We start from the raw sequence: 17208 nt of genomic DNA on the forward strand, positions 1-17208 counted from the left end.
CCCTCTCCCTTCTGCTCTGTAAAAAATCAATAAAATATATTTAAAAAAAATAGCAGTGGGTGGGGATTTTATGCAAAACCTGAGGTCCTTGTACCTCAGTTTCCTCATCTGTAAATGGTGATAATCACAGTATCTACTTCAGAGTGTTGTTATTAGGATTAAATTGTCAAATCATGTAAAGTACTTAGGATAGAATATGTATTTACTACATAGTAGCATTTAATATGTATTATATTATACATATAATACTAATAAAGTAGTTGGTAAATGAGTTGCCATCATTATTATTATTACTATTATTATTATTATTACTAGAGGCCCGGTGCATGACATTTATGCACTGAGGGGTGAGGGGGGTCCTCAGCCCAGTCTGCTCCTTCTCATAGTCCAGAACCCCTCGCTCCTTAACACCTGCCTGCTCGCTGCTCCTTAGCACTGCCACGGAGGCTGGAGAGGCTCCTGCCACAGCTGCTGCACTTGCCATCCGTGAGCCCAGCTTCTGGATGAGTGGCGGTCCCCCTGTGGGAGCACACTGACCACCAGGGGGCATCTCCTGTGTTGAGCATCTGCCCCTTGGTGGTCAGTGTGCATCCTAGCAACTGGTCATTCTGTCGTTTGGTCAATTTGCATATTAGCCTTTTATTACATAGGATTAGCGTTTTATAATCTGTTTCCTATTTTCGTCTTGAGTGACTACATGGTTATCTCCCTTGGATATTATTGGCCAAATCAGTGGGTAGAGGAGCTCTTAATTGCTCTTCAGGAAGAGAATATTTTCTAACAAAACACAGTGGAAGAAATCAGAAAGGAAAAAAGAGATTTGGCTTAGTAAAAACTGAGCTCTTGCCCAGCCAGTATGTCTCAATGGTTGAGCATTGACCTATGAACCAGGAGGTCACGGTTCAATTCATAGTCAAGGCACATGCCCAGGTTGCGGGCTCGATCCCCGGTGTGGGGCATGCAGGAGGCAGTCAATTAATGATTTTCTCTCATCATTGATGTTTCTTTCTATCTATCTATCTATCTATCTATCTATCTATCTATCTATCTATCTCCCTTTCTCTCTGAAATCAATAAAAAAATATTTTAAAAAAACAACAGCCCTAACTGGTTTGGCTCAGTGGGTAAAGCGCCAGCCTGCAGACTGAAAGGTCCCAGATTTGATTCTGGTCAAGGGCATGTACAATGGTTGCAGGCACATCCCCAGTAGGGGGTGTGCAGGAGGCAGCTGGTCGATGTTTCTCTCTCATCGATGTTTCTAACTCTCTATCCCTCTCCTTTCCTCTCTGTAAAAAATCAATAAAATATATTTTTAAAAAAACAACAAAAAACTGAGCTCTTACATATAACAAAAAATCACAAAATTAAAAGGCAAAAAACAAATTGGGGAAACATTTGCCACAGCATAGCAGACAAAAAAAAATCAATGTGCTTGATACTGAAAAAGCTCTTTGCAAATGAATAAGATAAATAGAAATCTCTCAGTAGAAAAAGGAGTACAAGACAGAGAGAATTCACCCAAGAAATGCAAAATGACCAACAGACATTTAGAAAAGGTTCACTAGTAAAGAAATAAAAATTAAAACAATATCAATACATAGAACTTGAGGAAATGCTAAATTTTTCCATGAAGTTTCCTTTTTGTTTTAATGAGAAATGTGTCATGTTTTTTCCATTATCACAACCTAATTGGAACTGCAATTTGTTTCACAGTTTATGTAGCTGATTTTATGCATTATTTTCATGTTCTATTAAGTTTTTGACATTTACAAGTATATTTACTCTGGAACCTTGAAGCATTATCTTGGAGCATTGTTGACAGGAGAGGAGCATTACAATTGGAGGCGTGTTCATTAACCCATCCCTCTCTCTACCCAACCAGGGTGTGGCGAGGGTGGGCAAAATTCTAGTCACTGAATCAAGTTGGTTATCCCCCTCTTCCTAACTACAAAAATAATTTCAATGATAAAATAAATGTAAGAAAATCCAGCTAAGTTTTTATTTTTTCCACTTTTAGTAAATATTTAAAAAATAAAATGTTTAACAGTTTAATGTTTGTGTGTGTGTGTGTGTGTGTGTGTGTGTGTGTGTGTGTGTGTGTGTAAAATTTGCTATTGTCCCCAACATAGGCCTAGTTTGCCTTTGGGGTTCTGGGTGTGATGAATGGGTGTGGCCCTGACAGATACTAGAGCCCCACACCAGTCTTGCTTCCTATTTGCAGTCTTGCAATATGAAGTAGCTGTGATGACTGTGTGACCCATGTGCCTCTGGGGACTCCATCTGAGCCCAGCACAGCAGCCACACCTCCAATAGGAATTCACTGACCACACACGTCCTTAATTCAGCTAATAACCACTGTTGGGAATGTGTCCTCTGCTAATCTAATCGGGTGCTTCTTCCTCCCGCAGCCTTGTCAATGAGGTGTATGAGGTAGATGACACCATCCAGACCCTACAGAAGCGCCTGAGGCAGGCCGAGGACACCCTGCAGTCTCTGGTCCACACCAAAGCCACCCTGGAGCACGACCTGGCTGTCAAAGCCAATTCTCTGTACATCGACCAGGAGAAGTGCATGGGGATGCGCAAGAGCTTCCCCAACACCCTCCGGCTGGTGGGCTTCTGCTAGGGACGCCGCCGGGAGCCGCTTCTTTACTCCTGGGAAAGTAGCAGCAGAGCCTGTGGAGCCCTGAGCGGATCTGTTCACTTATTAAAGGATTGCATTGATGGAATGTACAGTCTCCTGTCTTGGAAAGCCTTTGGTTTGCATCCAAACCTTAATTTCCCCTTACTTCTGGGCTAAGGGAAGGGTATAGGGAAATACAATCCATCTAATAGAGAAGGTAAAATCTTATTTGTATTGCTCTTTTTATTCATTGTATAACATGAGTGGGCTGGAAGGGAAAAATGGATTTTCTCTGGGAGGGAGGAGCGGGAATCACAAATGGTGGGTTCTGAGCGATGCCACAAAGGCAACATGGAGGGAAGGCAAGGCCTCTGGTGTGTGGTAGTTGGGGCAGTTTGAGCAAAATCAGAGGTGGGAAACCATAGAGTGCATTTGGAGCGATCATAGTAGAGCGATTTAGTTCGTAAGGCAGGGTGTATAGGAAGGAATGCAACCGGCAAGATGCCTGGGACAGTGGGGGCCTTCAGCCCCAGGTGGAGGCGTGGGGGGAACTGATGGGTGGGCATCTGTGAGCAGGGAGAGGGCTTATGGGAGCCATGACTGAGCAGTGGAAGTTGCATCTGGGCAGGTGGCAGCAGAAACAAGGCAGAAATGCAAGCATATTGAACAAATCACAGGGCCTGGGTACTTTCCATGTGGAGGGAGTGCTGAGGGGCCAGCGTGACCCAAGGCCTTGACCCTGGGTGGGCTTGAATTCCAGGAAGTTCTACATTCTCTCTTTCTCTCAGGGTGTTTAATGCACACACACAAAACTCCTGAAAAGCACTCGCTATCCCAATACCCAAAATAATCACTGATGTGTCCAACATTCTATTGTGTGTGCTTTCAATCATTTTTTCTGTGACTGTGTATAGTATTTGCAAAAATAGATCATTGTCATGTTTATATTTGTTTACAAATATGTATTATTATAATATTTATCTCTAAATACATAATTAATAACATATTTAGGATCACAGTGCTGATTTGTAATTTCCCTTTCCCTATTCAAATATTATAAATGTGTTTCCATTGCATTAGCTCTTAATATAGAACCTGATTTTTCAAAACCTTCTTTTTTTTAACCTCTAAAAACACTAAATATCACTTATTTCAGCTGAAATTTCAGAAAATACAGTAAGCACATGAAGAAAATAGAAACCTTCCACATTTCTGAACTAACTAGATATGTTGATATGCACAGATTTTATTTCTGTGTTTTTGTACATATTTTTCTCTCAAAAATGGAATCGTTCTTAGAAAAGTAGCCAGCACTTATAAAGCACTAGATGTCAGATCACTGCAGAGCCTTCCTCGCCGCAATACACTTGAGTTGTTTGTTTTGTTCATATGCACCCTTTCCACATATTTAAACATCTTTTCACAACTTCATTTTAATAGCTTTTTAATATTTCATTGTCCTGAGGTTCCAGGGTGTTCTATAATCACGTTCCCATTGCTGGATATTTATAGCATGCCTTGCTCTTGGTTAACAATGTAGCCATGATTTATTCTCGATATCTGCGGACATCTTTAATATTTTCCTTAAGGTAAGCTCACAGATATGGACTCATTGGATCAGGAGTTAGGCCCATTCTAAAAGGCTTTTCCGCCGTGTTGTAAAGCTGCCCCCCTGAGAGTGGGCCTTCTCTGCCCGCGGGCCTGCAGGCCCGAGAAGGCTTGTCTGTCGGCATGTCCCAGAAGCCTTTCTGTCCCGCTTTCCTGTTTTGTGTGAAGATGGTCTTGATGCTTGAACATCTCACCCTTTGGAAGCGAGTGTAGGAGGTTGTACACTGGGCTCTTGAGTTTCTTTTGCCCATGGCTTGTCCTTGTGATTTGCCTGACACCCCTGGTATTTATCTTTTTTTCACTTAAGTTTTTGTTGCCTGCATCTCAGTCATGACACGTTCGTCATAGGTATTGAGCACACGCTTACATGCCACTTGCCTTTTCAATTTGTTCATGGTTTTTGGTGTAGAAAATAAAAGGTGTGTTTCCGTTATGATTTAGCCTCTGGAGTTACACCAGGAAAGCTCTTCCTCTTCCCCAAATTCTTTCTTATAGCTTCTGCTAATTCTTTTAAGGATGTCTTAACTTACATTAAGAATGTAGAATTCAATTTGATATGATGTAGAGTGCATGTTAGCTTTGAAGCCCTCCATCTAGAAACTCTGAAATTAGATGGGATTACCAAAGGGAAAGGCTTTCTCTCCTTCCCCCTCAGATTTTTAGCCACTTGTATCCCCCCCGCCCCCGACCTATTAGCATCTCTCTCCCTATGCCTGTGTTCTCCTTGCGCTCAGCCCTAACCACTGCCCATTAAACCTATCTCCCTCTTCCTCTGTTTCTTAGAGGTTTTTTCAGGCCTTGGTTATTCAACTTTAAAAAAATATCTCAAACTGCTAGTAGAGTTGACAAAAACATGATAAACCTCTACTAGAGTTATTTTTGTGTTCTCAGTATATCATTTTAGAAATAAAATTGTAGGTTTTGCCATTCTTTCTTTGCTTCTAATGGAAAGAAAGATGTCAGTGCTACTAAAACACTTAGCAATTAGGACCATCGAGTGCTGATGGTTCTCATTTTTAGACAATAGTAAGAGTAAACATAAACAGCACATGTTTCTTGGTTATATGTTGATCTTTGTTATATGGAAAATCTGCTGACTTTTTCCATGAGTTATAATTTTGTTATATTTTTTGAGGAATATGTGCTGGTGGAGTCTTTTTATTTACACATATGTTCCCGGCATTACAAGAATGTAATGGGAAGAAAACACAGTTCAAACATAGAAAAAGTCTAGTTTTCCTGTTATTTTGGTAAATGGTGGGCAAGGCTAAACTCCACAAATAAACATCTGGTTTCTGGTATAAAATGTTGCAGCTACTTGGTGAGGGCAAGTATTCTAATGCTGAAGTCCACTCACAGCCAAAACTCACAGAGTGGAATTCTGTTTAAGACCCGCAGGACTGGAAATATCAACATGTGATCTGGCTTCATAGATCCAGGCCAGATCTATCTTTAATACTGTGTGGCTTCGAGAAGGGCTGCTGGAATGTCCAAGGCTTCCACCTACCCAAGCACCATTCCAATTTAGAAAAGTGCGGAACTGCCCCTAAATAGCCAAGTCACCTATAATTTTAGTAATTTCCATTTATGTCTCTGGAGAGTGTTGTCATAAACACCTCAACTGGCACTTCTGAATCCTGAGTTCACACTGTAAATAGCTGAGGTGGGGTCTGGTTTTAGGTTATAATTTTTGTTTTGCTCTGAAAACAGGAATGATTTCCTTCCTTCTGCGCAGGACTGACCCAAAACACTAGGAGGAAGTGAAGTTGCTGCTCCATGTTGTGCCCAAATGTTCCCTGTCAGTCTCCACTCTTCCAGCTCTGGCCCTTCACCTGTTCCCGGCAGTGCTGGTTCCACCATTGGTGTGCTGGCAACACCAGCCTTCTAGACAGAGTGCTCTCACGGTATTTTCTGAATCCTATACTAGTATACATAAGTTCATGGGGAAAAGAAACAATGCTTAATCTCTTCACCAGGGGTGCAAGATCTATTTCACCTTGAAGACCAGCTCTTGACCTTGGTAGTGCTTCTTTGGAGTGTTGAGAAGAATGCTGAGGCCATGTGTGAGCTCAGACTGGTAAGAATCTAGAATCCCATAGGATGGTTTTACCTGCAGGGGTCCAGGATGGAGAAGTGGACCTGCTCCAAACATCCCTGAGTCCTTCGGCTCAGGTCTTCATCTTTCACCGTCAAAAAGACCTTGCTGTTTGCTATTTTGCTAGGAGCTGACAGGAAATTTTTTCTGCTACCGGATTGTTTTGTTTAGCAAGGACCTTCCAAAGTGCTGACCATGACCCAAACAACAGTTCTGGGGGCTTTCTGGTAGAACAAGGAGGGGCTTCTTGGTGAGGGAAGCCTTTCACTGCTATTCTAACTGATATTTCACTGTGTATAAATAAGGCTGTGGGAGCTGTGAGAATTGCTTTTATTTCTCAATTACGTATTTTCTTCCTGTAAGGTGAAGTGAAATCACTGGCCTGAGTTTCAAAGTTCACATCTTAGCCCTGTGGTCATATTGATGGATTTAGATTTGAGGGCAGAAGCATTTAATAAACTTTTAATTTTGGAAAATTTGCATAAAATTAAAACATGAGTGAGATCCAGATTCTTGGCCATTGATCACATCTTGAGATTGATACATATAATGATAATGACAGTTGATGATTTCTGAGCAGAGAAACTTTACAAATATTATTTCATCATCACAGCCATTCTCTAAGGTGCATAATGACACCTGTTCTACTTCCCCCAAATGGTGCTCTGTTGTCTGAGACCCTGCTCTTTACAGAAATCTATTTACTGATAACAAAAATCTGTATGTATTGGGGAATATTCATTTATTTGCAACAAGCTGGTGGGTTTCACCTCCCAACTCTGATCCACTTAATGTGTGTAGTAAAGGCAGTGGCTCCTTAAGATAAATGAGGCCAGGCAACCGGAGAGGAAAATAACAACCTAGGGCCACAAACAAGACCCCAGGGTACCACTCATACCACAGCCTGAAAGAATAAAGCATTGACACTTGACATAATGCTGAATGGGGCAACCAACTTTCCCAGTTTGCTAGGGGAAATGTAATAGATGTTTCTTAGGGTCTTGAGGAGAAATAACACCTCCAAATATTCATGTCCTTGTAAATTCACTCCCACCTCACCCTACAAGGCCTGACAGCTTCTGCTTTCATGCTCTTAAAAGCTAGGTGCCATGGTGTGAGGAAGCCCAAGCAGCCACATGGAGAGGCTCATGCGGAAGAGAACTGAGTCCTCAGCCAATAGTCTCAGGTGTGCTGCCACGTGCAGCCATGTGAAAGAGACCGGAATCTTCCCTCTCTCCCAGTGCCTCAGCTCATACCACGTGAAGCAGAACTATCCAGTCAACACACAGAATCCTGAAAAATAATCAATTGTCGTCTTAACTACTACTAAATTTTTGGGTAATTTTTATGCAATAATAGGCAACCAAAACAAGTTTTTATTGGTTTTTCAGACACCAGATACTTGAAAAGGAAGGGCATCTAATATTTCTTGAGTGCTTATTACTATGTTTCCATCACATAACATGACAATCTTATAAGACAGATGTATTGCCACTCTGCAAATGGGGGAACGGAGACGCGGGAAGGTTAATGCCACAGTTGCCAAGCAGCTAATCTGAGGTTACTCAGGTAGACCATGGTGGATTTAGTGTTCAGTCCCCTTGTCTGGCACCAGAGCTCTTAGCCACTGTTTTATATAGTGGTTTCCCTCCTCAGCAACAATAACAAGATGTGTAATACAATGCATTGATGGGTTTAGATGTGAGGACAGAAGCGTTTAATAAACTTTTAATTTTGGAAAACTTGTATAAAATTAAAACACGAATGAGAGCCAGATTCTGGGACATTGATCACATCCTGAGATTGATACATATAATGATAATGCCAGTTAATGATTGCTGAGCAGAGAAACTTACATATATTATTTCATAATCACAACCATTCCCTAGGGTGTATACATTTTCTTATTTATATTCAAAAAATGAGAAAATTGAGGGTTAAAAGAAGTAAAATAGCCCTGGCTGGTGTGGCTCAGTTGGTTGGGCATCGTCCTTTGCACCAGTAGATTGCTGGTTCAATTCCTGGTCAAGGGCACATGCCCAGGTTATGGGTTCAATCCATGGTAAAGGGCGTGCAGGAGGCAGCCGATTGATGTTGCACTCTCACATCGATGTTTCTATCTCTCCCTCTAAAAATCAATAAAATATTTTTAAAAAGAAATATTCTTTTAAACAAAAAGAAATAAAATAATCCAGTCAAACCACTAGTAAGTCTCAAGAGTCAGGTGCTGAACTCAGGTGTGCTCCAAACTTTCATTATCTCTTTCTAAGAGTGAATTAGACATTCTCAAAAGTTGTGGGTCTTTTTAAAGAAAATTACTTTAAAACTAATGTCTGATTTTTGTCAACATATTCATGGAAGTGTGATATTTTGGAAAATTGATCTCATCAGCACAATAACTTCATTCTAGTACTGCAAATTCCTAACTCTAAACTTCTTTGAGTCTATCTTTAGTAATTTAAGAATAATATATGAGTGTAGCTGTTTTGTCAGAAGAAAAACTTTCCAATAATTTAATAGAAAGTACTTAATTCTAGAAATCAAGTAATCGTTTTTTATTCAACCTTTTCTAGCGTCCCACTGGTCATTGACACTGATGAATTGCGGGGTTGACCACTGTGTGCCTGGGTCTCCTGCAGCATATTTCTCCTAAAAAGCATTCAGCCGCATGTGAGAGGTGTTTGTGTTTAGTGATGGCCTGCAATAGCATTTGGCACTTGTTAACCAGAGTAGGTTCTTTCCCATATGTGTCCATTTTAGGTTGTCATCTGAGCTAAAGTTATAGCTACCAAAATAGCTAACGTCTGTGAGAGTAAACCAGCAATCTTTTCTGTCAAAGAAAGGAGTTCACCACCATCTTAGTTTCTGTCATTTTGATATGACCTTCAGACTCTCAGGGGCTTGCCACCTTAGGCTCTGTCTTACCTCTCCCCTTCCTCTAATTAATGTGAACCTGAGCTCTGAGCTCTGACCAATCAGAGTCAGAGTGAGGAGCAGGGCAGACCGTGTCAGGGAATAAAACCCAAATGGACTTCCAGTTCGGTGTACTTTGCCTGTGATTTTCAGCTGGCACGCACCCTTCTGCAGAAGTAAATCTGCCTTGCTGATCAAGTTTCCAGTGTTTGTCTCATTGACAGGCATATCTAACAATTTGGGGGCTCATGTCGTTTAGACCCCCTCCCTAGAGGAGCTGCACCTCACCATCTCCTTATGGTGGCCTCTGGGAGAGGGAAACCTACGACACTCCAAGCCAGCGACAGACTCCAGATCAAAGGTCAATAATTGGCCATGCAGGGGGAAAGGGCTCAGAAAAGGAAACCAGGTGACCAGGTAACTCTCTGCCTAGACCAAGGTACAGAAAATCTTCGGAGGGAAGTAAGTAGGGCCTTGGTGGTCTGGACATCCTGGAGGTTGTGTGTGTGTGAATGAGATGTGTCCCAGATGGGAAGCTAGTGCGGAGTTCTGATCTGCAGTTCTGTTCTCCCATAAGAGGGAAGGAGGGAGGAGGGAAGCAGCTAGAGAAGGACTAAGCAGATCTCAGGGAGTGCAAGAAATCTCCAGTATGGGGGATTGCGCACAAACAAACACAAGGAACTTTCTGAGGCTGGGAAGCAAATATTCTAGGCCTAGGGAATACATTCCCCAAATAGTCCATTGGGAGAAAGCAGTCATCAAACCAGGGACAGGAGACATTGCTCTGTTTTGGTGGTTTTTTTTAATGCAGGGCATTCTGTGGTGTCCGTGGGTTGTGTGCACCTGTAAATATCGTATGTAAGAGTGTTTCTGTTGATGTTTTGGGTCTCGTTGTTGTTTGGATCAACCTGTTTAAAGATGTGGCACATCCCACTTTGCTGGGGGCCCAGCTGCTTGTGGGCAGGCTGAGCACATGGCAGAAACTGCAGGAACTTTAAGGCATCAGTGGCCAGAAATTCAGTGTTTGAATCTTGAAAGACTTTCTGTCTGTGTGTCTGTAAGGTAACTTTGGTCACTGAGGTTCTTTGCTAGCTTAGCTTGCTCTTCGCCATTTTATGAACATAGGGAAGCCCCTTCTGTGCTGTGTGGGCTTTGTGCCTCTCAGAACCTAAGGTCGTTTTGCTGTGCTGAGTGTGAGATAAGATTCTAAGGCTAATGTCCAGTCCATCCTTTTGAGAGTGCTCATTTACTTACTGTAGGGTTTTTTGGTTTGTTTGTTTGTTTCTGTTTCCTTCTAAATTTCCCAAAGTCTTTTTTTTTCCTAGGAGGACCAGCTCTGCAAGCTGCAGAAATAATAGTGGGGTGGGGCGGGAGGAGCACTCCCATTTTGTAAAGAAGAATCAGCCTGCGAGTTATCCCTGTTTAATATATATATATATTTTTTTTTTGGTCAAGAAAATGCTTTGGGTAATAATAATTGGCTTTAAAATCTCAACGTTGTTAAGGTATAATAAATAGATGTAACTAAAATGAAGGGTTTATGATAAAGTTTTTCAGTGGTAATTATAAATATGTTAATGATAAAAGTCCAGTCACTCAAGAGGAGATTGCTTTCTGTTAGAGGAGGTGGGGGGAGCAGTCGTCCTTCTCCCTGTAAAGGCAGAGAAGCCTAAATAGAACAAGTTAGAGAACTGCAAGGATGGAAGTGTAGAAGAGCTGTTAAAAGAGGCTCAGAAGGTCTGTGTGTAGAGATGAGAGAGACAAAAACAGAAAGCTCAGATAATGCTCACAACTGTAGAATAAGTGGCCCAGGGAAAGGCTGGCCCTGAGGTCCAGAAATAGGCCACAATAGTGTGGACATCCCAAAAGAGTGGGAGCCTATGAGTCACAGAGAGAAAAAGAAAGGGGCCCCTCACTGAGCCTTTAGACTCCAAGGCCAGCATTCTCACCCACTTCCCAAAAAACAATTTCTTTACTTAACAATCCTGATACTATGAGAAGCTGAGCTCATTATCACCCAAACCTTAGCATGTTAACTCTAAGGAAAAATGTGGCAATTTTAAATCCAAGTGGCTGGAGGCCTGGAAGCTGCAAGTCCTAGAACAGGCTGCAGGGCCTGCTCCCTCTCCCCCTCCACCTTTTCTCCAGCCTCATCAGCCTGATTGGTAACGTAAAACCTTTGGAGCATTCCTGGGTTAAATGATAAACATCTAAATATGTCAACAAGTTGTAAGTTCATCTGATTTTAGCTTTTTTTTTGTTTTAATCATGCAAAGTCCACAGCTTTATTAGGGTTTACTTTTAGTGCTGTACATCCTATGGGTTTGGACAAATGTTTAACAACAGGTATCCCCATTGTAGTATCACATAGAATAGCTTCACTGCCCTAAAGCTCTCTGTGCTCTACAGATCTTCCCTCCCTCCTCACACCAGATAACCACTGATCTTTTTACTGCCTCCATAATTTTGCCTTTTCAAGAATATCATAGAGTTAAAATCATACAGTATGTAGACTTTTTACCCTGGCCTCACTTATTCATATGCATTTAGGTTTCCTCCATGTCTTTTCATGGTTTAGTAGCTCATTTTCTTTTATCACTGAATAATATTCTCCTGTCTGGATGTACCACAGTTTATTTACCCATTCACCTACTGAAGGACATCTTGGTTACTTCCAAGATTTGGAATGTTTGCTACAAACATTCTCATGCAGGCTTTTGTGTGGACATACGTTTTCAACTCATTTGGGTAAATGCCAGGGAGCACAATTGCTGTGTCGTATGGTAAGGCGATGTTTACCTTGTAAGAAACCAGCCCACTGTCTTCCAAAGTGGCTCAGTGACCCTTTCTTGGCCAAGGCCAATGGTAGTACTTGCATTTCCACCAGCAGTGAGTGAGTTCCTGTTCCTCCTCATCCTCGTCAGCATTTGGTGTCACTAGTGTTCAGGATTCTGGCCCTTCTAATAGGTGTGTAATGGTATCTCATTGTTGTTTTAATTTGCAATTCCCTAATGACATAGGATGTGGAGCACCTTTTCAGATGCTTATTTGTCATCTGTATATCTTCTTTGGTGAGGTGTCTGTTCAGGTCTTTTGTCCATTTTTTAATAGGGTTGTTTACTGTCGAGCTTTACAATATGGTGTTTTTAAGGGTGCACTTATGGTTTCATAGAATGTCAGGGATGGTAGCACCTCAGAAATCATGCAGTTGACCCCCCTTATTTTAGAGATGTGAAAAATCAAGCCCAGAGAAACTCCAATGGGGCAAAGCTGGAACCAGAGCCCAGGAGTTCAGTGCTCCTTCACTGAGTCCATACCATCGGCCAATTTCCTTTGAGAGCAGTTAACGCCCCAGGGACAGGTGTCACACCTGACCATCTGTCTGTCCCTACCTGACACCATCCTGGCACACATTTATCTAATGTGTGTGGGAGGGAGGAAGGAATGCCTGTCCTCTGGCCTTCAGGCACCTTTTCCAAAGGGAGGCTCCTCTGACTTCTCTAATCTTGGAAGGACTGAGCTCTCTGAGTCTCAGATGTTGTGACCTGTGGTTAAGAGGACAAGATCCCCTAGGCCACTGCCACCACCAGGCAAATAGAAGAAAGGTATAAGGGAATAAATGCCTGGGTGGAATGGATTAGATATTCTGTTCACACCCTAAATAAAAGTGACTGTTACTCTTGCTCTGCAGGAAGGCTAGAGGCCCAAGTGATCCCATTTCCATTGGGATGGACCTCACACAGTAACAGGGCGGAAGGTGTGCTTGCCCTATATCAGGAGGAAACCCCCTGGAGAAACGCTTCCTGTAAGACTCTCTCCCTGTTGTTCCCATCCAACAGAGATAAAGAGCAAGGACCCCCAAAATGATCTGGCCCCCCATTCTCAGACATAAACTATACATACCTCCTGCCTCTCAAGGTAGAGGGGAAACAGTACTTGGAATTTATGGGAAATTTATAGGATGCGTAAATGGCCGAGTATCCTCAGAAGCTGCACTGTCGATACCCGTGCTGATGTCTGGTGGTGTCATGGGGACCCTGACTTGTGGCCTTGCCCAGCAATTGGAGCGGAACTTGCACTCTGATACAATTGGCTATCCCTTTCACTTTGGCATATCGTAAACCTTTTTCAACAGACGGACAGACTAGGAAGAAGAGAGAGAGTCCAGGGGGCTCCTTTGATACCCATATATACACAGAGCCCATTGGTTCCAGTAGGAGTCCCTAATGAATTTAAAGCTAGGAATCAGATAGCAGCAGGATTTGAGTCTGTATTTTTCTGATGGTCAACTATTAATAAGAATGTAGATTGGATAAACTATTATAATCAACAGAGGTTTGTCAATTACACCAGAGATGCTATCAAGGGAATAGCTGAGCAATTAGATGCAACCAGCAGGATGACTTGGGATAAGAGAGAATTTAGAACTAGGTACATTCCTTTTTTACTTTGGTTTAGAGTCTCTTCATTTCATCATGTGGATTTTCAGACTCTTCATTTCTTTGCTCATATGGAGCTCAGGGTACACCAGAATGCTGCAGTGATGAATACCAAGCACTGCAGAGTGGCAGTGTTAGGGAATGCGGAAAGGAGTCTAATTATAAAATCTAGAGATGGGGAGTCAATGAAAACCCCAAATCAATAACACAGAGCTACCTAGTGGAAATTTCAAGAGTCATTTGAGTCCCAGTTGTTTGGTATTAAAAATCAGTAATTACCTCCCTAAAGGATAGAAATTCGGAGATGTGATTGTTGCTCAGCCTTCAAGAAGAGGAGGATGAAATTTAAACCTTAGGAAGGGGAAAGCTCAGAGGCTCAGGAATGAAACCTAAAGACCCATCAGTGGTGAGATAATGACCACCTCTGTTGCTCGGCTTCATGAGAGATGAGTGTCCTCCCGCTAGCCTGAAGGCTTATAGGGTATTAAATGGTTCCTAGCGTCACTGCTAAAGCTGAGGAAATAGACTCTTGGCTGACTTTCCTGAGTAACTCCCAAACCACATTGCTAAACTAGGCCACCAAGGAAGAGGCCTTTCATCAGGAAGGAAAACTTCCCACCGACTGGGAAGCCACCACTACAGCTACCCATCCAGAACTATGCCACTCTGTTGGGATCAGAAAGTTGACTTTGCTAAATCAGGAAACGGTAAACGTAGCTACCAACGCCAGGAACATGACCTCTGTCGTCTGTAGGGGCAAAATTCACACCTCACATCCTCCTTCTCTTCCTGTATAGGTGCGTTCCAAAGTCAAGTCTCACACCATTAATCTGATTAGTGAAACCCAAATTACATCCAGATATGAGCTACAAGACAGTCTGGGAAATGTAGTTTTTAAAGAGCTTTAGCCACTGGAATAGGGCATACTTTCAGAGGTTTGAGTAGATATTAAGGGAGGCAAACCCACCACCCCAACTAGAATTGTGCCAAGACGGGGTGTGCCAAGTAAAATTGTTTAGTCTGAACCAAGTGACTATTATGAGGAGTTTGGACATGTTTTTAAAGAGAGTTCAGTTCAAAAATTATAAATTCCATCAAAACTTACAATGGTTTTGAATGACTGCAATTGTTAACAACAAAAAGATTATCAGCCCTATTCCTTGGAAAGGAAACCTCTGGCATGGCTAGACATATAGAAGGGAATAGTTTGACTTTGTTTTCATTTGAGAAGCTCAATATTATGAAGTAACTAGAAGCCCGGCTCATGAAATCTGTGCACTTGAGGGATCCCTCAGACCAGCCTGTGCCCTCTCGCAGTCCAGTCCGGGAGCCCTTGGGGGATGTCTGACTGATGGCTTAGGCCTGTGGAGAGCCAGACATTCTTAGTGCTGTTGTGGAGGTAGGAGAGGCTCCCACCACTGCTGCTGTGCTCACCAGCCATGAGCCTGGCTGAGCGGTGCTCCCCTTATGGAAGCACACTGACCGTCAGGGGGCAGCTCCTGAATTGAGCGTCTGCCCCTGGTGGTCAGTGCTCATCATAGCGACCAGTTGTTCCACTGTTTGGTTGATATGCATATTAGCCTTTTATTATATAGGATTATTGGTCGGAATCTTGTCCCTGCTTTACAAAAGAGAACACTGAGGAGTAATCACCCCCAACCCCACGGCATGCTGCTGAGCTGTATGCCAAAGCACTGCTTGACTTGGTTTCCAGTCTACCTCTGTGAGAAGTATTTTGAAGGCAGACAAATCACTAGTTTCCTTGGGAAATAATTTTAGCATGTATTAGGCTAAGATAGAGCTATTGATAAAATATAAAATAAGTTTGAGACAAAAGAAAAACAAAAAACCCGACAGGGCAAAATGTGGAAATGAGATAGCCACATAATGGTTTGGTCTGCATGTGGCCAAACCTATAACCAGGAAAGAATCCAGGACAGTACTCCCTTTTATTGACCTTTACCCCTCGGAGCCAGGTGTGGCAGTCATCAGTGCTGTGCTTCAGTGATTTCCAGCTTCCTCAGGCCTGGCTCTGGGCGATGACACATCCAGGCCACTAGCTCTGGACAAACAAGGTAACTCCCAAGCAGGAGGCATGGGAGTCTCTTTAGGCTTGAGTATTTCATAGCCAGCATGAGACTCTCCAAAATTCTCTTCCTTTTGACATGACTTATTAGTCAGGGTTCTCTGGAGAAACAGAACCAGTCCATGTGTGTATATGTTACTGAATACATGTAATGAGAACTGGCTCCCGTAATTACAGTGGCCGAGAAGCCCCATGACCTGCCACCTGCAAGGGGAGAGCCGGGACAGCCAGTGTGGGGTTCAGCCCCAGTGCCAAGGCCTGAGAAGCAGGTGTACAGGTGCCCGGGGGATGGAGAAGGTGGATACCCCGGCTCTAGCAAGGAGAACACTATGTTCTTCCTCTGGCTTCTTGTCTTAGTCAGGCTCTCGGTACTGAATGATGCCCCCGGCACTGGTGAGGGCGATCTTCACGCCTCTACCCATTTAAATACCACTCTCTTCTAGAAACATCCACACAGGCACACCCAGAAAGCGGTTTTACCAACCGCCAAGTTGACACATTCAATTAACCATCGCACATGAGAACCTTTGAGATAACCTTTGGGATATGCCTTGAGCAACTACACTAAAACTGAACTTCTCTGATGACCCACTGCAGCCACGTTCGATGTGTAAGAAACTGCAACTCAAAGCCAGGCCACTTCCGCGCTGTCTGTTATGCAGCCTCACGAGCCTGCGATGCACAGCACAGGGACCAGCTGGAGGCAGAGGCTCGTGGGGGTGGGTCACTCTCCACCGTGAAATCCAGCTCCTGATTCTCCCCACGCAAGCAGGGTGCTGCCTAAGCCAGGGGCCTGTGCCACTCCATCCCTGGAAACAGCAGTAAGACCTCGTCTGCACTCACTCAGGATGGAAGAGGGACATGGCAAGGCCTCCCACGCACAGGAGCGGCAGCCCAGAGTGCAGGCATTTCTGAGTCTACAGAACAGCCAAACAACCCCACACCCTTTAGTGTCAAAACTCTCGAAGACTCTGGAGCTGGGTGGCAAACTTGGACACCTACGGGGCAGCCAGGACACATAAGGAAAGACTGTTTACTAAGTAAGTCTCTTGCTGTAACTTGCTGTGCGGAAGACAACAGGACAGTCATGAGGGTAAATGGTGGTGGGAATTCCACTCTGTGCTGGGGAAAGGAGAGTCTGGGCACCTGGATAATTGCAGAGTGTCCCTGTGGGACAGAGGGGGTCCCTGTGTGCTCTGGCCCGTTGCAGCTGAACAGGATTTGGTCCCACGTGGCTGGAGCTGCTGCGCCTGTTGCTGCAGTCATTTACTAGTAAACCCTGGGAGAGTCAAGAGGCTTCAACTCCGGGAGATGAGAGAGGGCAAGACTGAAATACAGTGGGGCTTTGACTTACGAATTTAATTCGTTCTGAGACCGAGCTCGTTAAGGAGCTCGTTAACTCAAATTACTCTATCAACTCAATGCAAAAAATCGGCTGAGAGACA

At 43.3% G+C, this 17208-nt stretch overlaps 1 protein-coding gene across 1 annotated transcript in view; it reads left to right on the top strand.

Moving 5' to 3' along the window:
* The window catches only part of TEKT3 (tektin 3), a 28365-nt gene extending 25637 nt beyond the window's left edge, over positions 1-2728 (top strand). Inside the window, exon 7 of the mRNA XM_036341511.1 lies at positions 2409-2728. Coding sequence (XP_036197404.1) covers positions 2409-2625 — 217 coding nt within the window. The 3' untranslated portion in view covers positions 2626-2728. The remainder of the gene's footprint in view (positions 1-2408) is intronic.
* The last annotated feature ends 14480 nt before the right edge of the window (positions 2729-17208 follow it).

Source organism: Myotis myotis, unplaced genomic scaffold (assembly GCF_014108235.1).
Source record: "Myotis myotis isolate mMyoMyo1 unplaced genomic scaffold, mMyoMyo1.p scaffold_m19_p_17, whole genome shotgun sequence".
NCBI lineage: Eukaryota > Metazoa > Chordata > Mammalia > Chiroptera > Vespertilionidae > Myotis > Myotis myotis.